The following is a 26800-nucleotide window of genomic DNA, read 5'->3' as shown; positions in this document are numbered from 1 at the left end:
GCTCTTGTCATTGGAGCTCTTTGGGCTGGCTGCTGTCGTTTTTATTTTGTCTGTTTGTTTGTTTGGTCTCTGGCCCTACATCATGGTTCTGGCTCACCCGCTAGGCTCCTTCCCAGTCCTAGAACTGGCTGGTTCTCCAAGGAGCCCGAGTCCCTTTTGTTGGAGAATGATCTTAGAAACCAGGATACGGGCTTCAGCTGTATTTGTTGTGACGGGAGTGCCATTCATTGGGCCCTGAAAGATGCTAGTGCAGAGAAATAGGTGTGTGTGTGCTGCCTGTGTGTCTGCACGCGTCTTTAAATGCGTGTCTGCACGGCTCTCTGTATTACACTAAGCGTTCCTGCTGAGGTCCCCAGCACAAGGCCGTGCCCGCATGGACCCTTCTGCGCTCCTCTGCTTGCGCATGAGCAGACGTCCACTCTGACGGTGTGGTATCACACTGCCTCCCACCGGCAATGACTGCCCCGAATCGATGTCAACACGTTACATTGTCAGGTTGTTTCTGCCTTAGCCGTTTACTGTATGTTTAGTGCCATCTCGTTTTAATTTACACTTTCTTAGTTACAAAGGAGTCGAACATATTTTAATGTGTGTGCTTGTCGGGTTGTGTCTGTGTGTGTCTGGGTGTGGTGTGTTTATGTGTCATGTGTATCTCTGTGTGTCTGTGTGTGTATATGTGTGTGGTGTGTACTCGTGTGTGTGATGTCTGCTCAGTGCTTCTGTTCACCTCTTAATTGGGATATTTGTTTTCTCTATTGTTGAGTCCTTTGTATATTCTGGACACAAATCCTCTATCCAATATGTTTCTCTAACATTTCCTTCCAGCCCACGGCTCGTCTTTGAAGTCTCTTACCAGGGCCTTGCACAGAGCACACGTTTTAATTTTAATGATACCCAGCCCCTCGCGTTTTCCTTTAGTAGATCATGCTTTCAGCACCGTATCTAAAACTCACTGTCAGGGCCAAGGCTGCCGAGGCTTTCCCCTCTGCTGTCCTCTGGCGGTTTTACAGTCTGTGTTTCCCATTTTGTCCCGGGGTCCATCCTGAGTTGCTTTTTGTGGAAGGTGTGACGTCTGTGTCCAGTCTCCTTTCATTACACACGAATGCTGACGGTCCAGCATTTGCTGAAAAGACCAGCTTTCTTCATCGTAACAGCTTTTGCTCCTTTGTCAGATGCGTTGATTTTATCAGTGCGAGTCTGCGCTTCTGCTTCCGTCACCTGAGCGTCTGTGCGTCTGTTCTTTGGCCGGTACGACGTCTGTCTGAGTTCCTGTGGCTCCGCAGTGAGTCTCAGGACTGGGTGATGGCAGCACCTCCGCTCCCGTCACGGTGCTGTTGGCTGTTCTTCGTTTGCCTTCCGTGTATCCTTTCGACTCAGTTTGTCCACAATCCACAGAACAGCTCACCGGGGTTTTAACTGGAATTGCATTGACTCCACGAAAAAGCTGGGAAGAACCGGCTAACTGGCAACGTTGAGTGTTCTCTTCCATGAACATGGGCTGTTTCTCCATTTACTGAGATCTTTTCTATTGCTTTAAAGAGAGTTGTGTAGTTTTCCACACATAAATTCTATACATACTGTGTTAAGATTTAAACTTAGGTGTTTTATTTTTGCTGCTAATGTAAACAGTATTGTATTTTAAATTGTGTTTTAATTGCCTGATTTAAAATCCAGTTTCCTATTGCTGGTATAAAGGCAAAGTATTTTGTTATGTTAACCTTCTAGCTTATGAAGTAGCTATAATAGTTTATGAGTTCTAGTCTTATTTTTTGTCAATTTGTGGAGATTTTTTAAATTGTCACCTGTGAACAAAGACAGCTTTGTTTCTTCCTGCTGATCTCTGTATCTTTTATCTTCTTTTTCTCGTATTATTGTATTAGCTGAGATTCGTGATGCAACAGTGAATATCAGTGGTGAGAGGAGAGATCCTCATCTTTTTCCTTATTCATCGTGAAAGCATTCAGTGTCTCGCCATGAAGAATGTCAGCTCTTCATTTTTTTGTAAACGTGGAGGAAGTTCCCCACTGTTCCTAGTTTGCTTTGAGTTTTTATTATGATCGGGTGTTAACTTTTTCCAAATACTATTTATGTACCAATGATATGATCATGTGGTTTTTCTTTTGTTTAGTGGATTAGATAAATTAATTTACAGATATTGAACCAGTCACGTATACTTGGAATAAGGGCCATTTGATTGTGGGTTATAAATCTTTGCAAACATTGGTGTATTTGGCTTGTTAGTATTTGCTGAGGGTTTTTCCATCTATGCTAATGAGAGGTGTTGGTCTGTAGCTCTTCTTTTTGAAACGTATTTATCTCGTGTTGGTGTTAGAAAAACGCAGGCCTCATGGAAGAAATTAGAAATGGCTCTCTCCACTTCTGTTCTCTGGAAGAGATTATAGATCATTATTCTTTCTTTCTTGTGTGTTTGGAGAATCCACCAGTGAATCTGACTGGCCAGTGCTTTCTGTTTTGGAGAATCATTATTTATTACATTTCGGCCGTCGTAGGCCTATTCAGATGATTCATTTCTGCCTCTGAGAATGCTGATAATTTGTACTTTTCAAGGACCTTGTTGAAGTTCCATCTGTCGTCTTTCCGTGTCCGTGGGGTCGGTGGTGATGAAGCGCTTTTCCTTTCTGGCAGCACAACGGTTGTGCCTTCTCGCTCCTTCTCTCGGCTATGCAGCCTGGAGATTTATCAACGGTGTCGATCTTTTCAAAGAATCAGCACTTGGTTTCTGTTGATTTTTCTCAGTTGGTTTCCTATTTTTAATTACACATATTTACTTCTCAACCAAATTATTTTCACATGAACACGGAACAAGCATCCGAAGGGACAGAAAAGGACGGGTGGAAGCCAACGCAGAGCGCAGCCGGGGCCGGGGCCCACGGATGTCACTGACCCTCATGGGGGGCAGACACAGAGGGGGCGAGGGGACATGCAGAAGACTTAGGACAGTCAAGTGCTTTCCATGGCGCGTCACCAAAAAACAGAACTCTTCCTGAGGTTTTATACTGTTCAAACACACCGAGAGAATTAGCAAACACAGGCAGGCAAAAGGAAGAAAATAAAATTAGCTTTAAGCTTAATTCCTCCCCCAGAGCAGAACTGCTCTTACTGTTGTGATGTATATGTTCTTGAATTCTTAATTCTATTTTTTAATAGAATTAAGGAGCGGCGCACCTGAACCCAACCTGTATCGACTCCGTCTTTCCCTTGGACCCTTCAGCTGCGAAGAGAGGGGGGGTCTGCTGCATGGGCAACAGCAGACCCTCCATATCACCCTGCCCAGGCTCTGTAGCTTCAGCGTCATCGCAAGATGTCGATTCAACACGGGAGGAGACAGATACCATGTCACTCCCGAGTCGGACTGCACAGCCATTCTCGGCGGTGCAGATAGACTCTTAAGAAGCTACACCATCGTCTCTCGAGACGGACGGCTGCCGACGACGATTTTTTAATACAATTGTTATAATACGATGCTACCCTTTTGTAAACAGTGTGTGGCCCTCGTTTGCAATAACAGGGGGCGTCTGAAGTACGTTTTCAGCCCGGCTGCTCCAATGGACACTTGGTTTCCTTTCGTTTTGTCTTGTTTTGTTCTGTTTCTGGTTTTCGTTTTCAGAAACACGATGTGATGCAAGTTTTGTGGCTACATCCCCCCCTGCCCCGTGAGCTTCTCAGTATGTTCTGAGGAAACCAGGATTGCTGGGGGCGGGGAGGTAGCACCCGAAGGGGTCTGGAACGGGTCGCCAGGCTCTCCTGAAGAACAGCTGTGGAGGGGCAACCTTCAAAACCGGGGACCCCACCTACCGGGTACCCTGTTTGACCTCACAGGTGTACCCTGAATCCAGCATCCAACATCCCCTTTCCTTTTTTTTTCAAAAACAGAACTTGGGATTTTACAGCGCTGTTTCTAAAATTAAACTGATTTAAGGCTGGGGAAAGCACCCAGGAAGAACATGTACCTGCTGGAGACCGCGCCCGCCCGTCGGTCCCCGTCTGTCACCTCCCTTCTCAGGAGACCTGCCTCCCCACCTGTGACGCGGTCGGCGGCGGCAGGAGAGGCAGGTTTCGTGTCCAGGCTGGAGCTGAGCTGAAGGAAGTGACGTTAGCCGCTCCCTTTGTCCCAGCTGCCCTCGGAGCCCCCCTCTAGGGCCTGCGTGAGAATTCGGGGGCACCTCAGTGTGGTTAAAAGAACTCTGTGCTTTCACTCTCTGGCCCGTGGGAAGGAGGACCTGCTTCCCTACCCGCGACTGTGGGACACGCGAGCTCGTCAGGCGCGCCGTACACTGCTAAGCGCACGCGGCACACCCTGACTCCATTCCGCAGCTGTCAGGCCGCGTGGGAACGGCAGACGTGAGAGCCAAGAGCTCGGCCTCCACAAAAAGCCAGGCTGTGCCTCAAGCCCATTCTGCTTATTTCCGTGTGGTGTCGGGCATGTTCCCCAAACCCTCTGGTCCCCAAACGTGCACAACAGTAGTCCCGCATCTCAGCACCATGCGTGTGGCTTCCACGAAGCACAGAGCACACGGCCTGACATGCTACACACTCAGTGACGTGCTAGACGGCACATCACGGCCAGTGCTTCCTGTATTCTGTTGTTCACGACATTTATGGCTGCCAGCCAAGGCCAAGGCCTGTCCCTTTCAGGGCACGTACACCTCTGGGGCCGCACCTGCCTCAACCACATTCCACGTTCCCTACCACGGAGCGGCGTAGGACTCGTAGGGCCGGACAGGTATCTATTTACGGTCAGTATCGCTTATACAGTGGCGACAAAGTCCCAGGCGTGGCTGGACAGGGGCCCCCAGACTCATCGTGCTTCTGGGGAGACCCGCGGAGGAAGCTGGCGGGAGAAACGGTCCCGAGCAGCAGGCAGCAGTGCGGGGGGGCTTGTACTGAGTGCGGCCTTTGAGCCTGACACCCACACAGAGTCATTATTAGTAAAATTATAATTCTGAGTATTAGTGTTAGTAGCACCACCATGTAGCAGAGAAAGCCCAGGGAGCTGGGGGGTCACCGAGCTGCCATGGGTCAGGGCCGCGTCCCCGGGCTGAGTCCTGGCCACGGTCCTGGCCAGCGGGGACCCCTCACGGGTGCCCCCCTTCACACCTGCACATGGTTCCCGCCCCCGGCAGCGCGCCTGGGGTCGCCGGCCCTTGATTCCGTATCAACACTGGACATGGTTCTTTTCCCCAACACAACACTTCTTTTTGAAGTCAAGTTTATTTAACGGTCTGCCCTGCCACGCCTTACAGGGGAAAAGAAAGGTTATGGGCAGGCTGTGCATTAACTGCTCACCACTGGCCCCCAGCCAGCCCGACAAGCCTGGAAATAGTGGTTCACGTGAAAACGGGCACTCGTTTGTGGTTTAAAGGCGCAGAAAATGGCGATGAAATTCTTAGGACCTCTTTGGATACAGGATCTTCCCAACACCGTTTGATAATCGTGGTCAGAAGCAATTTAGCGAGCCCCGTTTTTGGTTCAGACTTCATATTCTCACTGGTGTTTCCTCATTTGCTCCTCTCGGGAAGCCTTTTACGTGCCCGCGGTCCCCTCCAGTTACAGGTGAGGAGGAAGCTGAAACCCCGAGGGGCCTGGCACCTGCGTGCACCATATGCACAGTTCCCCCGCGTCCTTGCCCTGCGTGCAGGTGCCGCCGGCGCCAGGAGTGTGTCAGTGCGCCTCCCCGGGGGGCCGCGGCAGCCCTGGTCTGGAGGAGCAGGTGACCGCCTGCCGAGTCCCCGGGGAAACCGGCGTGGGCGCGGCCCGGCCCCAGGATCCTGACGACCCCTCAGAGCCCCCAGCGAGGAAGGCTTTCCTCTTCCCACGACAGCGCGATTGTTTTTCTGAACCCCTGAGTCCCCACGGGACGGCCTTCTGGCCCCGGCTCTCGGTATGAATATTTCACGCTGAAGAAAGGAAAGCCGCAGCGGCGTGGTCTGAAACCCTCACAAAGGCTCTCGGCGGTTTTCCTCCTCCGCTTCCGTCTCCGATTAAAAATGGCCACGGCCAGGATTTTCTGAAATGAAGTTCAAGTTCAGAATAATCCCAGTATAAGCATCTTAGAGAAGCGGTTCTATCTGTTTCTGGCTAAAAACTTGGTATGGGCTGGATTTAAGCTGTGGATAATGAGGTTTCAGAAATCCAGGCGAGAAATAGCTTTCTCAGATGGTACTAGTAATGAAAATTCTATTTATGAGCTAACAGTATGGAAGCGAAGCGCGGGTCCGACTCGTGTGTAGGGCTTTAATCTAACCTCCAAATAATGAGCTAGGCCAGATGGTTAATAAACGTGTCTCTGCCTTTGCTGAAATTAATAGGACACTCACTCTGTGCACACAGAACAACAAGAGGATGGAGCCCATGTCCTTGTTTAGGGAGATGCTTATAAGCCAGGGAAGGAAGGGAGGAAGGAAGGAAGGAAAGAAGGAAGGAAGGAAGGAAGGAAGGAAGGGAGAAAAGGAAGGAAGGAAGGAAGGAAGGAAAAGCTTCGGTCTTATCATCTGGTGGAATTTCACGCGGGAGGAGCCCCCCTCCAGGCAGCTGTGGCCTGGGGAGTGGGAGGGGAGTCAGGAAAGGCTTTGGCCAGGCTGCCTTTGAACCCCGAGTTCCCCAGGGCCGCCTCCACGGTCGGAGGGAACGGCAGATGAGGAGCTGGCTCCAGGTTTTCTTCATTGACGTTTGTTGAAGATTAAAAAAAAAGAGACGGGGAGGAGGGATGGTGGCTGGCCGGAGAACGGGGCCCCAGACGGCGGATCTCTGCCATTAGGGGGACTCGGCCCCCGCTGGCAGTTTCCAGAGATCGCACAGTGATCTCCATCCTGAGGACCCCGGAGACACCCAGTGCCCGGGGGCCTTCTCCACGCGGCTTCAGAAAGGGGGTGTGGAACCCGAGCCGCCCATGCTGTGTGGTCATCAGCAGCCCCCGCGACGTGGGAGCAGGGCCCCAGGGTGCCCGCGTGCACCTCCTCACCTGGGCCCGTGCATCCAACCTGGGCCGCGGGTTCTCTCCGACGGCAGGCGGGCCGGCGCCGGTGACGAGACCCACGCGCTCTCACGTAGCAGTGACGGGCAGCCCCGAACCAAACCTCAGCCTTTACAGGAACTGGGGCATCTTACAAAACCGCTTCTTTTCCTTCCATTAGAACTTTGTGAACATGAAATACAGCCACAGAAGGCACTGGATAAGGCTTTTAAATTGAAAAAAAAAGCGTGGCAGTTGGAGTGGTTACGCTTTGACAGTGCAGCTGCGTTGGGAGCGCTGACCTGCCCGCCTCCCTCCCTGTGACACGCGGTGCCCAGCAGCCATGCGCCCCGGCGGGAAACTCAGCCACTGGGGGGGAAGGAAGCCCCCAAGCGCGGGGGCCCGGGCGTCCGGAATGCGCCCTCAGGCCCTTTCCCACTGAGAGCAGCAGGCCTGGCACTCGGCAGCCTGACCCCGAGACGGAACTACAGACGGGCCGGGGGGTTCGGAGAAAGATGCTCGGCCCCAGGCCTGCCCCGCTCTGTGCGCGGGAGGAAGTCCGCGTCCCTCCCCTGGGCGTGAGCTTTGGCTTCGGGGGTGCTCGCCCCACTGGCCAGAGCCTGCCACCCAGAAGCCCCAGTTCGCTGTCGGGACCCCTTCCCACGGGGAAAGACCCCCCCGGTAGCTCTTCCCAAGCAGGCCGGGCACGGCGTCCGGCTGTCCGACAGGCGACCCGGGCTCCCGTGTTGACCAGCGAGGCCTCTCAGGGCAGGACCCGGAGCCAGAGGGCAGGGAGCCCGGGTCAGAGGAGGGGTCAGCCCGGCAGCTGGAGGGCGGCCATCACCAAGAGGTGCCAGTGCTGAGCCGGGAGGAGGGGAACGTGGGAGCGTCTGGAGGTTCAGGGGCCTGGAGTGGGGGGTGGGGGCATGGACATTCTCTCCTGCACAGCCGCCCCGGAGAAGGGACGCCTGTAGCAGACAGGCCACGTCACCCCCCCAGGGAGCAGGGCGCGTCCAGAAGGCTTCCGCAGCACCCCCGACTTCTTTTGTTCAGGGGTGGGGGGGTCAGGAGAGCTGAGATTGGCGGGACTTGTTCTTCCTGCCCCCATTAAAATGGAGGTTCACTTTCTGTAAACCCAGAGACGCCAAAGCTGTCAGAGGGGGCCTCACCGGGCCTCTGGGCCCTGGGAGGCCGTCCGCTGCCGGGGAGTCGTCGCGGCTGTGGGCACGGGTCACCCCCATGCACCCCCTGGCTCGCGAGGACCCGTCCTCAGAAGCTGTTCGCTTGTTACTCGCCGAGGCTCAGATAGCTCGTTACGTGCGAAGGTGACCTCTGTCTTCTCGATCAGAACCAAGAGCAACTGTACGAGTCTGGGAACATGACCTTGACTGAAACCACGTCTCAGTGCTCGCGACGGAAGCTTCCCCACGCGGCTGCTTTGCCCTAAACCTCAGACGCAGGCCGTCCTGAGAAGCTGCAGGGTCACGCGCTGAGACGGGTGAACAGATTCTCTCGGCACGTGCTCCCTGTAGGGAAACGATGGGAAACCGAGGCAAACAGAAAGTGGAAAGTCAGACATCCGGGTCCTCCCGACCCAGCGGCGACAGCTTTCCCGAGCTCACAGAGGCAAGGCGCGTCTTTGGAACCAGCTGGGTGCTCCTGCACACGCCGCGGAGTTCGTCGGGCGTGGGGACGGCCCTGCCACGCACGGACATTTTCCTCTGGCCCCTCATTTCCTTAGTGCTGGCCTGCTGACCCGTGAGACGCACGGCCAGCAAGCCGGTTATCTGGGGTTAACTGTTGGCGGGGACGGGCCATTTTACTAAAATGTCAGCCTAATTTGGTGGTAAATGGCAAGGTTCTTAAAAGGACAGAAACTACAGTCGTGATGATGATTATTTTATTTTGTGTTGAAATGCAAATTGCGTGTGTAGCTGTACGGTAACCCTGAGGCAAACAGATGCAATCAAATGCTGATTTGGGGTCATGCTGAGGGTCGCGTGCACTGACAGATATGCATGAGCACGCGCGGGGGCGTCCGCGATGCCAGCGTCTTGGGGGTGCGCAGAAGGATTGCTATCGTGTGCCAATAAAACATGCCTGAGGCTTGACCGGTTTTTGTTTTCTGTGAAGCTCTGCTGGGTCATCCCCCCAATTTTCTGTGGTGGTTTTATGGCTCACATGCTGCAGACGCTCGCCAGCCTCTCTGCATGTGGGTGGACGCTTCTCCCACCTTACCTTTGGCGGCTGGAAGAAACCTGCTTCCTCTCCAAAGTTGACAGTTTGTCTTTGCAAAACTGATTCTATTACACGGGGGAGCACAGCTTTTGGTGAGTTAGGCCTGACACTTGTTTTTGACTAACTTTTGGCACCTGAATCCAAAAATGACCTGAGTTTTCCTCTATCACGTCAACTTTTTAAGGTACAGGATACCTTCCCTTTGTCCCCAAAATCATACAGAATGTACATACAAAGGAAAATAAAGAAAAAGTTATCTGAATATACTGTTTATTTAGTTATTTTATCCATATAAAGGCTATACGTTGTCACTGTAAGTCAAGCTGTGTACAAGTAGTAAAGTTCTGCTACCAAACACACATATTAAGGTATTTTATCTTTTCAAATGACAGGCTAGGAAATGCCAAAATGAGATACTTGAAACAGTCTCCTTCCGTTGGCAAAGCTTTCACAAATTGCTTCATGAGACCCAGTTTTATGTGCAGAGGTGGGAATAGAATGTTCTTTCTGTCAACAAGTGGCCCATGTAGAACGTTTGGATCACCGGGTTGGAGGTCAGACCTTGGAGGCCAATTTGACTCCACCCAACGCTTCTCACGAGCTCTGCCGTCCCACAGACACAGAAAACAGGGACACTTGGTGTATCCACATTACTGACCAAGAAGGAAGCAGACCGTTTGAAGGTCAACACAGATGATCCAACTGGGCTTGTGATATGGCAGCAGATACATTTTTGAGGATCATAGAGCCTGGAACCCCAACTCACAGGGATCCATTATAATACTGGCCCCTCCCCCCAGTAATCTCCCTCCCCTGCCAGCTGTGTTCAGTAGTCCGCTAGCACTGATTTAGCTTTAGAAGAACCTCTATTTTTTTCCCAGAACCTGCAAATGCAGAGAACTTGCCTCCTTGAAATGGTCCCATCCCCCGAAGACTTTCCCGAACCCCGTGTTAAATGGAGAGGCTGTTGTGACGGTACCTGCAGCCTGCCCCTCAGTCCCCAGTATTGAAATGTACAAATGCAGCTGTTTTCTGTGATCTGTTGATTGCATGGTGCTCCACCGTGTGTGAGCACGGTGAGGGCAGAGCAGGGTCTGTCTCGGTCACCAGCGTGCCCTCTGATGGCTGCACGTGGCAGGGCCTTGGTGAGGGTCCCCAGTGCCGGGCGGCTGAGCGATGCATGACTGGGTGACTGGAAGCCGGGCTCCGTGTGGTCGATTAACTGGATTTTTCCCTTGGGAGTTGTTTTGAAGGAACTGTCATGTCACCTGCTGTCCCAGCCTGAGCCGGACTGTGTTCTAATGAGGTGTACCTGTTCAGTCCAGTCCCCGCCATTAGTTGGAGGAGGTTGGATGGAAGCCCGTTGCCAGGGAAAGTCAAGTACAGCAAATCCCAGGCTACCCTTGAAATCCCGAACTTTCAACAGGAAGATGAAGGTGTCTACGAGTGCACCGCGGGCAACCTGCGGGGACGGAACCGGGCGCAGGGCCGCCTCGTCTTCTACGGTGAGCTGCGGGGTCTCGGGGCGCGGGGGACACAGCTGGTGCTGTCCTTCGTGTGGACCGCGAGGGCCACCGCACGTGGCGGAAACGGGTCCCGGGGGGGGCAGGGGAGCCGCGGTCCCGGGCCAGGGCGCCGAGTGCGATGGTCAGCGGGTGGCTGTGGCCGTGTTTGAAGCACGGCTCTCGTCTGAGCGTGGCCTGTGCGCGCCACTGTGGGTCATACTTGCCTTGGAAATGCCAGCAATGTCCTGTGAAAGCCGCAGACGTCTGTGGCCCGAAGGCCCACGGGATCCACGTGCTTTCCGTCAGACCCGCAGCCGTAGCCCGAGCCCGTGTGAATCACACAGTAATTCTAGGGGGAACTTACAAAGCAGGAGGCAGTGGCAAGTGACAGGAGGGGCCGTTTGTCCCCTCACAGGTCAGTGACAGCAGAGTCAAGTCACCATTTCATTGAAAAAATATGTTTGTCTCGATTCCCAGACTTTATCGGGGACTTAAGAGAGATGAGGAAGACACGCATGACGGGAAAGTCATCTTCACGTCTTCTCCCGTCCAGGCCAAAGTACAGGCTGGCGTGAAATTCACTTTTTTTTCCCCATCAGACTATAAAATATAGCCCAGAACTATCAAAATGTTTGCTGCTTTTTAAAATAGTCTTAAATTTAATATATCTGTACTAGAGAACTTTTAGAAACTGTATTTATACATGGCCCAAAATACATTTCTCAATGATCTGTTAGTATGTAACATGTTAATGATCATTGCGAAAGTAAGTGGAGAAAAATGTAGTTTTTGATAACTAGCAAAGTCTAAGGCCTTGTCGTTCCCCGTAGGAACGCCACTGAGAGTCCTGCGCGCAGCGCGCGGCGCGTCCGGGTTATATTGGGTTCCATCTCCTGGCAGATTTTCCGTTTTCGCCTGGGATGGAAACCGCTGTTTTAGGTACAGAATGTGATCCCTGCCTGATTAGCTCGTTAGTTTGCTACAGCTGTGGCAATGCTAACAAATGCATACGTGTGTATATGTGTGTGTGTGTGTGTGTATACATATTCTTTTCAGTAGCTCCTGCTTCTTAAAGAAAAATCTTTGGGATTTAGCACCTTTTGTAAGTAAAATAATAATGTAACTGGGAGTTTTCACGTGGCACCAACGTTTTTAGCTTTGGCTAGTTTTTAATAGATATTTCATTTTTCTACTAAATAGACAAAGATATAACCAACAGATTAAGCAGAAGGGGAGGTATCTATAAATCATAAATCAATAATAAAGTCCTTTCTCCTACGTTGGTACATCACTGTTAGCGTGCAAAGGAGTTTTCACAAACACCGATTCCCGTCATTCCCGTAACAATAAGACGCAGAAACCGCTTTCAGGGGTGTCAGGGTGAGAAACCTTTTGTCAGCTCGGCCGCCCCGCTGACCGCCGCGGCCTTGGCACAGAGCAGGGGGCCTTGAGTGGCTGACTTGCCAGCGGGGTGCCATCTGTCTCTTTCTGAAACAGCCCCTCCGGAATGGGAGCAGACACTGCAGGACACACGCCTGTCTATCTACGCCGGCCTGCGGTGGGACTGCAGAGCCAGGGGAAAGCCGAGTCCCCGCTACACGTGGCTCAAGAACGGGGAGCCCCTCCGGGCACAGGTAAGCACAGCGGTTGGCAGGAACGACTCCCCTGCTCTGACAGGGACATGCTGTCACTAAGTGATGACCAGCATCTGGGAGGTGTGATTGGTGCCAGGGAAGGCAGCGGACTCTCTCCTTACACTAATTTATTTAACGTAACAAGCTCAGAGTAGCTGTTAATACTGTCCCCCCTTTTCCATTGGGAAGACGAGGGGAGGGTAGAGAAGACAGTTAACATGCACGGTCACACGCTGTTGGTGACAGAGTCGCCTTCACACGTCACCGCCATCATCGGCCTGACCGTCACCGTGACGTTCACACCTGCTGAACTGTCCCAGAAGCCAGGCCGTGTCCCACGTTTTCCTGCGTCTCACTCCACTGCACGCCCATGACGACCCCCTGAGAGAGCTGTGGTCACCGCTGCTTTATGCAGATGAGGACAATGGGTTTCCGGGAAGCGCAGCCGCTACCCAGGGCCACGCGGCAGCTGGAACGGTCAGAGCCGGCCTCCTCAGCTCCGTCTGTCTCCAGGACCCAAGGGTGTCATCGCCCAGCCTCTTGCTTTCGTGAGAGCCGGCGGCTGTGTCTCAGCCCACGGGGAGGGGGAGGTTCCTACGGGTTTCCCCGCTTTCCAATCACAAGCGTCCTTTTCCTGCAACACACAGAAAACGAGGCAGAGCTGTTTCTCCTCATCGAGTCACCCACATAATTGTGTTAACTCCCCATTTCCCTTTGCACGAGTAGCACAGCCAGAAGCACAAACCGTACCTGTTGTTTAGCGGCCGACGGAATGGCGGCCTTCGTCACGGCGGGGTTTTCTCTGTGCGCGCCTTGCGCAGGGCACACCCCGCGTCCGCCCGCCTGTGGCTCATCCTTAGAGTGTGCTGAGGGGGACCTTGACACGTTTGGTTTTCAGTTGTACTTGCAACGGTACGTGATTTCGTAGCATGCACTCAACGCCGCGAGTCTGCACCCCAAACGGGGCTCCGTAACCGAGTCTGGCTGTTCAGCTGTATGGACTTGAGAGAGGACTGAAAAAATTCAGCTCTTCCTACTTATGACTCAGAAAATTGTCTGGTGGTCACAGTCAACAATTTCCGAGAGCTTCTGATGCAAAGGCCAAGGGGAACCCTCACTGTGACCCCAGCGTCTCATAGGACAGCCAACCACAGTTTCCAGAATAACCGGAATGGTGGGTGGCGCGCTCCACATCATTCCCACCCTGTAGCACAGAAACGTAACGTACGTTTTATGCAGATAACGCCAATTTTCAAAGAAATGAGATAACATAAAACATACTAACCACTAAAATTATACTAAGCATATTCCTTTTTTTTTCCATGGCAGAAAGCAGCTCAGGGCTGTTTGGCACATTCAGCGCATCTCTGTAAGCCCCGGCTCTGAGTGTATCCCATACATTCTGCACGGGCATTTCATAATGTGCTCTGATTAAGAGAACGCCTCCATTAACACACTGGCATCTTTCTGTGCCTTCTTTTTTGATTAGGAAAGAATTCAAATAGAAAATGGGACACTTATCATAACTATGCTGAACGTGTCAGATTCCGGTGTCTACCAGTGTGCAGCCGAAAACAAATATAAGATAATTTATGCAAATGCAGAGCTGAGAGTATTAGGTAAGTCATTCGTTTATAACCCGAAGATTCAACGTGACATTTTAGCAAGCCATGATTACACAGAGTCTGAGCCTGATTTCTGCGTAAATTAGAAATTGTTTTCCCTTGAAATGATGGGAAATGTCTCCATTAGCTTTTTTAAAATGCATGAGATTGTCCTTCTGCTTGGGTAATCGGGTATCAATACCAAAGAGATATTCTCCTTCAGGGAACTGTAGTTTCACTGAGAAAAAGGCCAGCCTTTAAAATACGGTCGCTGGGGGCGGGAATTGCGCAGGTGGATCAGGCCTCGCGGCCAGCTGAGCAAAACCTAAACCGAGCACACGCCTGAGAACCGCTAACTGCGGTCAGAGGACAAGGCAGCGGGGGCGGGGAGGCGGGCAGAGGAACGGGGCCCGAAACGCCGAGGCTGGAGCCCGTGGCCTTGGGAAGCTCGGGGCGCAGGACTGGCGGCGGGGCCCAGGCACACGGGCGCCCTCACACCCTGGACCCTGGAAAGGCTCGGACGCACGCAAGCTGGCTAATCGTTCCTCGTCCTCCTGAACGGGGACCTACTCACCATTCACTGCGTGGCAGCGCAATTGAGAAAATTGGTTTGAAATCCCTACTCACCCTGGAGGGAGGCGCGTGGCGTTTCTGGGGGGAGGGCCTGGCCTGAGGAAACACCGACAGTGACCCCGCGTTTGATTCCCCGCGGCGGCGCTGCGTGGCTTCAGGAAGACAGGAGATGGAGAGAGAGGTAGAGACTGGGGAGGTGCCGGCGTAGGGGACGGAGGCAGATGCAGGACACAGAGCGGCCAGCGGGAAGGGACGCCTGATGTCGATAAGCAGGGGTGAACCCCCTCTTCCGCCTCTGATGACACCACCTTCCCCCTGTTACTGCGAACGCTTTATGGGGCGTGGCTTTTTCTAGCCCCTTCTCTCCCTCACCCCAGCTTGCTCTCGGCTGCACCAGGGTCCACCCCAGAGCATAAACACGTCGCACTTACTGAGCACATACGTGGTGCCAGGCATGACGCTCTAGCTCCTCACAGGCGTGATCTCACTGACCCCCCCACTAGTTTTCTGAGGTCGTATCTGTGGCCACCTGCACTTCACAGATGGAGGCAGAGACCCCAAAACGTAAGTCGGTAGCCGACCCCAGGCCCCGGGAGCCGAGTGGCGTGAGGAGGGGTCCGGGTACAAGCAGCAGAGCCCCCGGGTACGCCAGGCTGCAGCTTGCACTAGGACAGCTTCCTTACGGGAGTAACTTCACGCTCTTTTTAAATGTTTTGCTTTCAGCTTCAGCTCCTGATTTCTCCAAAAACCCCCTGAGAAGAACCTCAGTTGTCCACGTGGGCGGAGACATCGCCATCGAGTGCCGCCCCGAGGCGTTCCCCCCGGCCACCGTCTCCTGGAAGAGAGGGGCGCAGAGCCTCAGGCCGAGCGGAAGGTACGGGAGCCTGCGTGTGGGTGCGAGTGTCTGAAACACTCGCGGTGGAACAGCTCCCCAATGTGCGCGGTGCGCGCGGCCTCCCGCACGCCTCCCTCGGGGTACAGCTGCGCGCCCGGACCCCCGGAAACGCCTCCCGCCCCGGGAGACACAGCAGGACCGTCCCAAGCCGCGCCCTGGTCGCGCAGTCTGGCTGCAGGGACGGAGCCGGTGCGCCCGCTCCTAGGAGCCGCGCTTTCATAGCGCCTTTGAGCCTTTCCCCACGCCCCGCAGGGAGACCCTTCCCGACCGGCCGCGGAGCAGCCGGTAAGCGCGAGCGTCACACAGGGCAGCGCGCTCGCGCCCACAACCTGGCCTTGTGGCGTGGACACCGTGACACAGGTGTCCCCAGGCAGTGCCCGCGGCCCGTGAACCAGCGTGGAGCGGTGCCCGCAGAGCGCAGAGGGGGGAGGGCCTTGCTTCCGTGAAGATGTGGCGGAGACTCCTGTCCCCGGGAGAGTGTGACAGAGCGCCCAGGTGTTCGCAGGTCCTCCGCAGCCCCCGACAGCCCCCCACAGCCCCCCACGGTCCTGCAGAGCCTCATACTGCCTTGCGACCTGCCGCAGTTGCGGCTCAGTTCGGTGACCCCGGGTGCGTGACCAGGGAAGTGGACCCTGCACCCAAGGGAGACACGGTGCAGATCCCGTCCCTCAGTCTCGGAGGGGGGACCCTGCACCCAAGGGGGGGACGCGGCGCAGGTCCTGTCCCTCGGTCTCAGAAGGGGGAACCTGCACCCAAGGGAGATGCGGCGCAGGTCCCATGAAGCGCTGTTTCGTGGGAAAGCAGACCCAGGGCCAGGGAACTGCACGCGTTTCAGGACCAGCGGGGAACCGGGCGTGGGCGACGACAATTCTGAGCCAGGAACAGCGCGCCCAAGCCGGGCAGGGCTGCCACCTGGTCGTCTGGTCTCCGAGCCTCGGAGGAGGGCGCTGTGCTCAGGCGGGAGAGCAGGAGGCGGGAGGAGGCCGGGGCACAGGGTGAGCGCACCCCGCAAGGCGCGCGCCCCATCCGTGCAGCCTTGCAGAGCCTCTGCTGATGGGACAGAGGAAGCCCTGGGGCAGTTTTTCTCCCTCGGCTCTCCCGGCTGCGGCGGCTGCGGCGGCCCGGCCCGGGGATGCTGTCGACTATCTGCGTGTGCCCGCTGGCTGGGCACGGAACCCCACTCCGCACCTGTGGGATGAAGGGGTGTGTCAAGGATGAACAGGGAAGGGGCACCCACCTTAGGGGCAGGCTATTCCAGGTGCTTCCAAAGGCAGGTGGCGTGAGACGGAGGGAAGCCAGGTGTGCTGCCCGGCCGGCCCTCCCTGCGCTGGGGCGGGGAGCCTGTGGGAATGCTCCCGCACTGGCTGCGTGGGTTCCGTCCAGTCCAGCTGCTTCCTCCCGCGGCCCCGCCATCGGGGCCCCTGCAGAGGGACAGGAAGGCTCTGGAAACCAGGCCCCAGGCACCACTCCGCACTGTGGGTCGGCGCGGGCGGATCAGTCTGCCCTGACCCCGAAGTGACCACAATCTCACCTGCAGGGCAGGATGCTGGTCACCCCACGTGACCTTTACAGGCCCACGCATAAGGCACGGGGGAGAGAGGAAAGGCGAGGAGGCAGAGGTGGATAAATGGAAGAAAATTAGAAGAGCTTTTAGGAATACAAAGAAAACTTTTTTAAAAAAGTCTTTCAGGTTTTTGCTTTATTTTGTTTTGCTCCATACGGAATACACTTGGGGTTGTTTCAGCTCCGAACAGTCACGAACAGTCGTGACGGGCACGGCCTCATCCCACGGTGATGAAGGGAAAGATCCCTGGGGTCTCAGGTCACAGACTCGCCCTCCATCATCCCAGGCTTCCGTCGCTTTAGGATTTTGTTACAGGCTTCAACAGCAGCAGCAAAACGCTTGTAGACAAAATTATCTCCGGGACGTATTTCCTAAAGAGGCCGAAACAACTGAGCCCCAGCCGCCTGTAGTAATTGGGGCCATACATCTCTGCCAGCGACCGTGACCTTCAGCAGTCCTTCGCAAAGGCCACACAGCCAGCCCCGGGGGACCCCGCATCTGCTTCCTGTCCTGTCCTGTCCCTCCCAGCTGGCCAGCCCACCAGCTGCCCGGCATCACGTTGCTTCCTGCAAAAGGCGGGCGGCCCCTACGCGTCTCTCTGTGTCAACCTAATGGGTTCTGTGTCATCTCCTGGTGGCGATTCCCAAAGAGGTGGCCGGTAACACTCAGAGCGGTGACCAAAAAGGAGGGAGGGAGGGAGGGCAGGAAAGCAGGAAGGAAGGAAGAGGGGATGGAAGGACATTTTAGTTCTTGACCTTGGAAATACCTGTGCGGGGAAATGTCCGTTTTTACTTTCAGTTATAAAGCTTCTCCATGGTCCCGTCAACTCTGACATCTATTGTCACTCAGCCTGACTGCTAGTAAAGTGTAACCACCTTGGGGTGTTGGGAGGTGTCTGAAGCAGGAATCTCACTGCATCGCCTACTTATAAACACGGTGGCTCCACAGACAGACCATCCCCTCCACCCTCACGTGACCCGCGACGGCACACGTCCTCAGCCAGGAGAGGGGCAGCCGCGGCGTGCAGCCACGTCTCCGGCCCGTACCCGGCCCTTGTCTGCCGTGCGGACCGAGGAGAACCCACTCAGCTCCTCGCGGTGGGCTGTCAGGGCGCCGGGTTTCCCGTGAGGGAGCCCAGGTCACGCTGGCCAGCACTGCCCCCCACACACCGCCTTTCTCAGGTGATCTTCTGGGAAGTGCATGGCCTCAGAAGATCTGAGTTCAAGTCCCAACTCCGTCCTTCACCTTCGCGGGTCCTTGGCTGAGTCCCCTGACTAACGGCGAGAACGGCGCTTCTCTCTCCCACGTGGCCGGACGGGACTCCGCGGGCAGGGCGGCGTGGGAGGCGGGGCGGCCCGTGTCCGCCACCACCGTGGGGCGCGTTTGCTGCCGTGGCCTGACCTGGATGCGGCTCCCAGGACCCGTCCTCGCCTGGCCAGCAGCGGAGGGGCGACCGCAGCCCTGGCCACCGCAGTCCGCGTGCGGAGGAAGCGCATCTCTGCAGCCCCGTGGTCCACCCCACGTGCGCTCAGCTTGCTGACTCGCTCGGCAAGGAACGCGACGGACTCCTCTCCTCCCGCCCAGTGGCCGCCGGCTGTTTGTTCTGGGAGGCCTCGGGGAACGTGCCGGGAGGCGTGCCCGCTGGGCTGACAGCTCAGGTCTGTCCTGACAGGTGGCGCCGGACGGACGGACATCCACGCCCTTAACCGGCACGACCGAGCGATGCAGAGCTTCTCCTAATAGCAAAAGGAGAACAACTGAATTCATAAGGACTCTGCCGCCTTTCTCCCTAATTTCCCAAATAAGGCAAAATCCAGCTATCTGTCAGGCAAATAGTAATTTATAAAGAAAACGACCATTTTAAGCACTTCCTACCTGCTGGGCAGTACACCAGACACTTTAAATATTTCAAACGATTTACGTACCATGTTTTCTCACGGTTAGAAGCCTCCTGAGGAGCACGTGTTCCCAGAGCACGGGATGTGCAGGTGCCGCGTCGGGCCCAGGACCTGAAAGAGCAAAATGCAGAGACATCTCGAAACTCCCTCGGACTCCCCTCCCGAGCACAGAGGGGCCGCCCCGGCCGAGCGCCGCGCACAGCCTTGAGCGGGAGCCCTGCTGGGCACCAGCCCCTCCCCCGGGCCGGGCCGTCCCTGCGGACAGAGGCAGGCAGCACCGAGCCGTCCGGGTCCCCTGCGCCGTGTGGTGCCATAACGATGCTGTTAAGCCCTGGGTGGCCTTGGGCCCTGGCAAAATGCAGGGGACCCCTTAGGTGCCATGGGACCTAACAGGGGGTCCCGGTCAGTATTTTTGCCTTCCCCGCAGTACTCCAGCGCCGAGACCCCTCTGGGACCCTGTCCTCGGGGTGGGGGAGCTGAGAGGGGTCAGGAAAGAGCGGGGAGGGGAGGCAGAGACGAGGGAGAGACGGGCAGGCGCTCTCTGCGCCCCAGAGCTGACAGCCAGCACCAGTCACTGCTCTTCCCCCGTGGGAGGGAGGGGCCCGGGGAGCCCTCAGCACGGGTGCTCCCAGGGCAGCAGAGCACGACCAGTGTGTCCTCATCCCGCCCGGCTGAGCTCCCCAGCCGGAGTCGGGGGGGGGGGGGGGTTAGTCACAGCAACCAGCGCCCGGCAGGGTGCCCAGCAGTCTGTGCGGCCCCCTTCGGTCCGACCCCCTCTGTGTCTTCACGTCTCCTTTCTGCACGGCACCGGCCTTCCCTGGTGAGGCTCAGCCCTCACCACCCCTCCCCCTCCGGGCACCGCTGCCTAATAACAAGCAAATGACCCTAATTCCGTTTTGTATCACCACCTCCTTAATGTAACAGTGCTTAGTACATCGAGTCGCATGGCATCAACCAGGCAAATGAACCATATGTCCCGTGTTTAAGGGACAGTGACAGCCTGCATAATGCCTGGCTCGTTACCGTCTCCCTTCTGCGCGGCCTCCGCGAAGCACAGCTCTGAACTGTTCATACCCGGCTCCTCTGAGCCCTGTGAGGGGAGGCCGTCCAGGGGACACAAGCTGAAGGTGTCAGGGCCATCTGCTGCCCTGCCCCGTCCCGCGGAGGCGTCACACGCCGGCCTCTCTCCCAGGGCTGGAGCAGGACCACGCAGCGCTAGGCCCCAGAGCCACCTGCCCGCGTGCCCCGAAGCTGGGACGCCCACCGTTCACCCCGCGCCCACGGGTGTGGGAGCCCTGCCTGCCGCCGCCTTGGGTCAGATGACTGTGGCACTTGTCCCCCACTCATGGCGCTTATGATGGGTCACACCACCCAGTTGGTGGCTTTCGACAAGGACAGACGTGGCCCAGCAGACGTGGCCCAAACGCAGAGCGGCTCATCGGTGCCAGTGCTGTGTGCGCCCTCCCACGGGGAAGGCAGCGCCTCACTGCGACCCAGAGTCGCTCCGATGCGCAGACTGTCCGGAGGTTTCCAGCGCGACCCCACGGAAGCAGCTGGGGGGAAGCAGCTCCCCCGGCCAGGGCCGCGCGCGCCGGGGCCTGTGAGTCAGACTGTGGGGACCTGCATTGTGACCAGCTCTCTCCCTGCCCCCAGGAGACGCGGAGGCGGCGGAATCCCGCCTGGGGACACACCGGGGGGCCGCAAACACATTCCTTGAAGAACAGCAGCCAGTGAATCGCCTTTCCTTCCAGGACTGCGCTCCTCGCACGACCCCGCTCAGCTCTTCCCCTCACCTCAAGGCCGAGGAGACGCACATCCTCCGTCCACTCGGTTTTGGGAATAGGAACGCAGTCACATGGTGTCCAATGACTTGTGCTTTTCGGTGACTTCTGAGTGACACCCGTACCTTCCAAGGTTTGCGTAAACATTCAACAGCAGTAACTTCATAGGCAGAAAAGCTCAGTTCTTGGGGCCATTTATACAAACGGCCTTTTATCCCAGGTTTGGTTTTGAGTGAAGACGCGGACGGAGGAAACAGCCGTCCACACACGTTTCTCCGGGCCGGCGCGGGCGCACGCACGTGGGAAACAAGCAAACGGAGGTAGAACTGCTGTCTTGATGGAAGTTATGATTCAGCTGAAGAAGCCAAACCCAGGCCCTCTGTGTGGAGGACGTCAGTCGGCTAAGATCCCCTAAGGAAGAGGGTAGCTGGGAGAGCGGCGTTTTTACTCACTGGCTACGATTTTCCAGTCTCTGGATTTTTTTTTTTTTTCAGTTTGCTTCCACAGTCAAACTCTTTAATTTTCCCTGTGAAATGTATGCAAGCATCCATCTCATGAAGCAGCTGACACGGAAGCAGCCCGCCTGACGTCCAGGAGAGACAGCCCCGCTAGACTCCACCTCCCTCCCCCCACCCCCCAGCCCCAGCCCCCGCGAAGCAGCCCATGGTGCCCCCCAAGAATCCCTGAGTTCTCCTGGGAGCAGTTTGAGACTTGCTGATTTGGAGTGACAAATCGATTCTCAAGTGTGACTTGTCAAACTTCTCCTTCACTTATGAGCACAGCTGCAGCCCAATCTGACAGGCCTGGGAAGCGGTCGGGGCTCATACATGTGAATGAGCTTGGAGGCCCGTGGGGGGGGGGGGGGCAGGCGGTCAGCAGCGCAGGCGGCGAGGCCTTGGTCACCGCAGGCAGAAGACAGCGAGGCAGCCAGTAGCTGGGCTTCCAGTGGAGGCCGCCCGGGGGCTGGCTCTCGGGGGTTCCTCCCAGAAGAGGAGGGGGAGGGGTCAGCATCCTTAGGAGGCTGCTCCCCTCCCCCCCGTCAGTTTCCTAATCGCTGCCAGCTCAAAGCTTATGCAGACAAAGACATGTCCCCCCAGACTCCTCCAGAAACAGACTTGTCCTGTGAGTCATTGATCAGGGGACTCTGACTGCGTAGCGGCTCAGATACACCCAACGGCACACATTTCCATTCGCGCTCAGATCACGGGAACAGTACAGCCAGGAATCCACCCTCCGAACCCTTGACTCTCAGTCTAATAATAATAATAATATCCATCGACAGAGTACCTGTCAGAGACACCGAGTGTGTTCAGATGTTGGATACATCACTTCTTTCCGTTTTCACAAGGTAACTACGAGGGCAGTATTATTTATTCATATTTTTTATAAATGACATAAAAGTCTTTTCCATTTCAGGAAGCTCTGACTCCAACACCATGTGTAATCTTCTAACAACTTTTAAATCCTCACGCAAGGATGTTTATTGATTCCAGAGAGAGAGGAAGGGGGGAGAGAGAGAAATGCTGATGTGAGAGAGAAACATGCATCAGCTGCCTCCCGCCCAGGCCCCCACTGGGGATTGAACCTGCAGCCTAGGCATGTGCCCTGTCCGGGAATCAAACCCGCGACCACAGGGTGCACAGACGACGCTCCAACCCACCGAGCCCCCCCCCCCCCCCGCCTGGGCGCCACGTGTAATGTTAACGCACTGTTGGTCTTTCATGCAGGGCAGACCCCTACGTGGAGCTAGAGACAGGCCGTCAGACTCCACCCATTTGTGGTTCCTTGCTTTTGGGGAGGGCGAAAACCTTCTAAAAACAGTGATATATGCAGCCAAGCAAGTTTTATATCAACAAAAGATATGCAATGAATCTATATGTTGGCAAAATACTCCTGGAGAACTCAGTTCCCATCAATAAAAGGAAACCAGTCAGCCCTCATGGTGACGCCATCCCCACGCCCAACGTCCGAAAGAGTGATGGGGCCTTGAGCGTGACACGCAGCCTAAGGCTTGTGACGTCTAGACACGCAGCGTGGACCCGAGCCCCCATGTGCTGCAGGAGGGCCTTCCCCAGCCGCGCGCGACGCCCCCTAAGGAGAGGGAAGACCTGGCGTGGGCAGGCGGGACCCCCGTCGCAGCCACACGCGCCCCGGCCACCAGGCGCGCGGAGGGTCGCAGACAGGAAGGACGCAGGACCCAGAGCCCCGGCGCTGGCGCAGCTGGGACTCCAGCCCCGCCCGCCCCCAAGTCCACGGCCAGGACCCGGGGCGCAGCGCTCCCAGGCTCGCGGGCTCTGACCTCGCCGGTTCCAGAACCTGAGCGGAAGGGTCACAATCGTTTGGAACAGACGTCACGGCCCAACCATCCCGTGTTTGCCTGAGAGAAACCCAGGGCCTCGGGGACAGAGCGCCTGGCCGAGTGGGGACCTCGCCGGCCTCCCAGGACGCTGCTGCCGGGGCCGCTTTGCACGTCTCCAAACCGCACAATGGGGGCCTCGGGACGCCACACGGGGGGCGCTCTCGGCGCGCTCAGGGCCCGGGACCCCCACGCCGCGCGCCGCCCTCGCCCAGCTGCGTGGGGCGCACGCTTTTAACTGTTTCCTGCGAGTCCTGCGCTCCCCACCTTTTTGTCCTCGGCCGACCCCCGACTTCCCGTCCTCTGATTGGCGTGAGCTGCACCTCCGCTCATCCTCTGCTGCTTTCGCGGGCGCCCCAAACAGCGCAGCGCGGGGCGGGGGCGCTTCGTTAGCTCCCCCTCCGTCCGCCCAGCAGCCGGTGTCCCTGCCCTGGATCCACGTCGCGGAGCCTCGCCCCCCAGGCCGCTGTGTTCCCCTGAAGTCACGTTTTCTCGCGTGTTTCTCGGCCTTGCGCGCGGGCCGCCATCAGAATAGAGACGCGGCGGGACCCCAGCTGACCGCGCCCCCCTGCGCTGCGCGCTCCGTCGTCGCTGGGGTGCGGCGTAGCTCGGTCCCCCGGGTCCGCGTGCGCGTGGCAGCCACGGCGCGTGCGACACACGGAGTCACGCGGGACGGGTTCCGGCTCCGAGTGTCTGCGCTCTGTCTGTTTCGGCGCGCAGGGCAGCTGAACGAGGAACTTAACTTGGGGCCGGGGGGGAATGTTTACACCTCTCGTTACGTGTGAGACACAACGCACACCCGCGGGCCCAGGGAGTGACAAGATGGGACTCTGGCAGCGGGGATGTTCTCGTTCCCACGTAAACTGCGACATGGGAGTCGGTTTTCCCTCCCGCAGCACCGCTCGTTACACCGAGTGCGCTGTGAAATGACCCGCATCTCCGCTGATCGCTGGGTCCGTGGGAAGCAAGACCGGCTACTGAATGGGTTTAAGATACACGTTCCTCCAGTGCACGGAGCGTGTTTAAAGAGGGCGAGCCAGAGTCCCCGCGCGGCGCTTTCTGACCACAGGCAGCAAAATGCAGCTGACGCGCGCGCCATTTGTGCAGCCACTTCCTGCAGGTTTCCGCTTCTGTTTCGTTTCCTGCCGCCCCCGCCCGCGCCCCCACCAACCACGCAGACACATTTCAGCTCCGGGCCCGTGTGACCCCAGGCCGGAGACCGCGGACACACTGTTCCTTGTCTGGACTAGGGCAGAGGCTAGGAAATAGTATTGCTGCCTTTTCTGTGAGCCAATTAAATAATCAGGAACCTGCCAACGGGGTGCCCATTAACATAATAACTAAAATGATTTTATGACATAGCCTTTACCGGACCTGCAGTTTTATGATCGAAAGTTTACAAAGGAATAATTACACGCGAGTCTTACGCGTTTCTTCGCCTGCATTCTTCCGACTTTCGGTCAAATAACCGCTTTCTGCAGACCCACAGCTGGCTTTCCGTTCCTGACAAAGTGTCCTTGGACTGAATGACTTCCAGGCCGTTCCCTGATTTTACTGATAATGTTTATGAACACCCCCAGGCCTACAGAGAAAAACTCGGTGGGTGTAATCAGACGTCAGGAAGTACCTGTGACGCTGGGTCTCCTGGGAGAATACGAGAACGGCCGTACTGCGGACACGGTCCCCTCGACGTGTGCTCAGCATTTTCAACAAAACCAACATGCGTTGTCCTTGCTATGGTTACCCACATTGTACATGTAAAATTTACACAGAAATCAAGCAAAGGGTCCCCAGTCACACAGCCGACAACGGGAGCCAGACAAAGCAAAGGCCAGACAAAGGGCATCCCGGTCTCAACCCCGTCACTTACCTCGAGAACTCGGGGTCTCTTTCGAGGGGGAAGACTTGTCAAAACAGGAAATTATGGCAAAGACGTAAAAGCAATGAAGTGGCGCAAAGACTGTCTTTTCAGGAGATGGTGCTGGGTCAACGGGACGACCAAAGGCCAAGAAAGTTAGGAATTAAAAGGATCTAAACACAGACCCTACCTTCTTCCCCAAATATAACACAAAATGAACGACAGACCACAACGTAAAACACAAAACCTAGAGGAGAACGGGAGGCACCCAGGAAGACCCTGAGCCACTGAGGACGTCTTAGCTACAGCACCGAAGGCAGATCCACGGGAGAAAAACGTGGTGAGGCCCACTTCACTACAGTCCAAATCACACGTTCTGTGACAGACGGTGGCAGCAGGATGGAAGGTTAAACCACACACTGGGAGAAAATATTTGCAAAAGACGCTGATCAAGAACTATAATCAAAAATACAAAATGAACTCTTAAAACTCAGCAATAAGAAAAACGCCTCCATTGAAAACTGAGCCGAAGACCGGAACAGACACCTCACCGAAGAACATACAGACAGCAGACAAGCCCATGAAAAGATGCTCCATATCAGCGGTCACCAGGGAAACAGATTAGAACAACACCGAGACACCTCCACCCGCCTGTCGGAATGGCCCGCATCCAGGGCAGGGGCCGCACCCGGCGCCGGTGAGGACGCGGCGCGGCAGGACGCCCGCTCCCCGCCGGAGGGGAATGAACCTCAGTGCAGCCATGTTGGAAGACAGTGTGGTGGTTTCTTACAAAACTCTTACTGAGCGACCCACACATCGCACTCCTTGGTGTTTAATCAAACGAGATGAAAATGCGCGTCTCCATCAGAATCTGCGCGTGGCCATTTACGACAGCTTTGCTCACGGCTGCCCGCATCTGGAAGCAGCGAAGATGCCTTTCAGTCGGTGATGTGTTAGTAAACCGGGGCCCATCCAGACAACAGGATACGGTTCAGCACAAGGGAGAGACGCACTGCAAAAACACGGAGAGACTTGGTGGACCTTACGTGCAAATTACTAAGTAGAAGGAGCCCATCTGAAAGGCCACGCACCACGTGGCCGCAACTCAGTCACGTCCTAAAAAAGGCGGCGCTACGGAGACGGGAAGAGACGGGGGCTGCCGAGGAACGAGGGAGGGGAGGTGACCGCAGGTGCGGCCCCGAGCATGTTTAGGGCCCTGAACATACACACGATCCTGCAGTGGCGGAGGCGCGTTAGCACACATTTTTCCAGACGCGCACACTGTGCAGCATTGAAGGGGAGCCCAAAGGGCGACCACGGGCCTCGCGAGCCTATGAGGCGTCAGTGCAGGTCCCCCGGGGGTAACCGGTGGGCCATCGGGTGGGGATGTGAGGACGACGGAGGCCATGTGTGTGGGCAGATACAGGAGCGTCTCTGCACCTTTCTCTCAACGCTTCTGTGAACCTAAAACTATTAAAAAAAAAAAATAACTCTTAAAAAAAGACAATTCTAAATACCAGGTAGCATAAGGATTCAGATAATGATTTGGGAGGAAAAGCGCTGACTCGGGGCCGGAGGACGGCATCCTGGCTGTGGCTAAGTGAGTGTTGGCCTCCGAACGTGCCTTACTGACGTGGAAGCACAACTGGTCTGCATCTACGGGGGCGGCCGTGCGGGACAAGGCTGCACCTGAGCCCGGGAGCCGCAGGACCGGAGGGAGTGAGCAGAGGCGGCCGCAGCGCGGGGTCTCGCTTCCCTGCGCTCACCCCTCGGTCACTTTACGCCACGAAGACGCTCACTGGAGCTGGGCATCTAGGCTCAGAGAGCCACGTAGAGTGTCCCAGGCAGAAACGATGTGGGGACAGTCTTTGAAAGAAAGAGAAAGGGGTCTGTGGGCCTGGTCACCCCTTTGCTGGTGGGG

General features: G+C 56.2%; 1 protein-coding gene across 1 annotated transcript in view; it reads left to right on the top strand.

Moving 5' to 3' along the window:
* Positions 1-26800, top strand: part of CNTN6 (contactin 6) — a 122382-nt gene that overhangs the window by 65308 nt on the left and 30274 nt on the right. The window contains 4 exon segments of the mRNA XM_090283093.1: positions 10532-10716; positions 12214-12350; positions 13840-13969; positions 15251-15401. Of these exon segments, the coding sequence (XP_090139219.1) occupies positions 10532-10716; positions 12214-12350; positions 13840-13969; positions 15251-15401 (603 nt within the window).

Source organism: Furipterus horrens, unplaced genomic scaffold, assembly GCF_987537825.1.
Source record: "Furipterus horrens unplaced genomic scaffold, mFurHor1.1.pri manual_scaffold_7, whole genome shotgun sequence".
Lineage (NCBI taxonomy): Eukaryota > Metazoa > Chordata > Mammalia > Chiroptera > Furipteridae > Furipterus > Furipterus horrens.
This window is presented reverse-complemented; position numbering and strand designations above follow the sequence as displayed.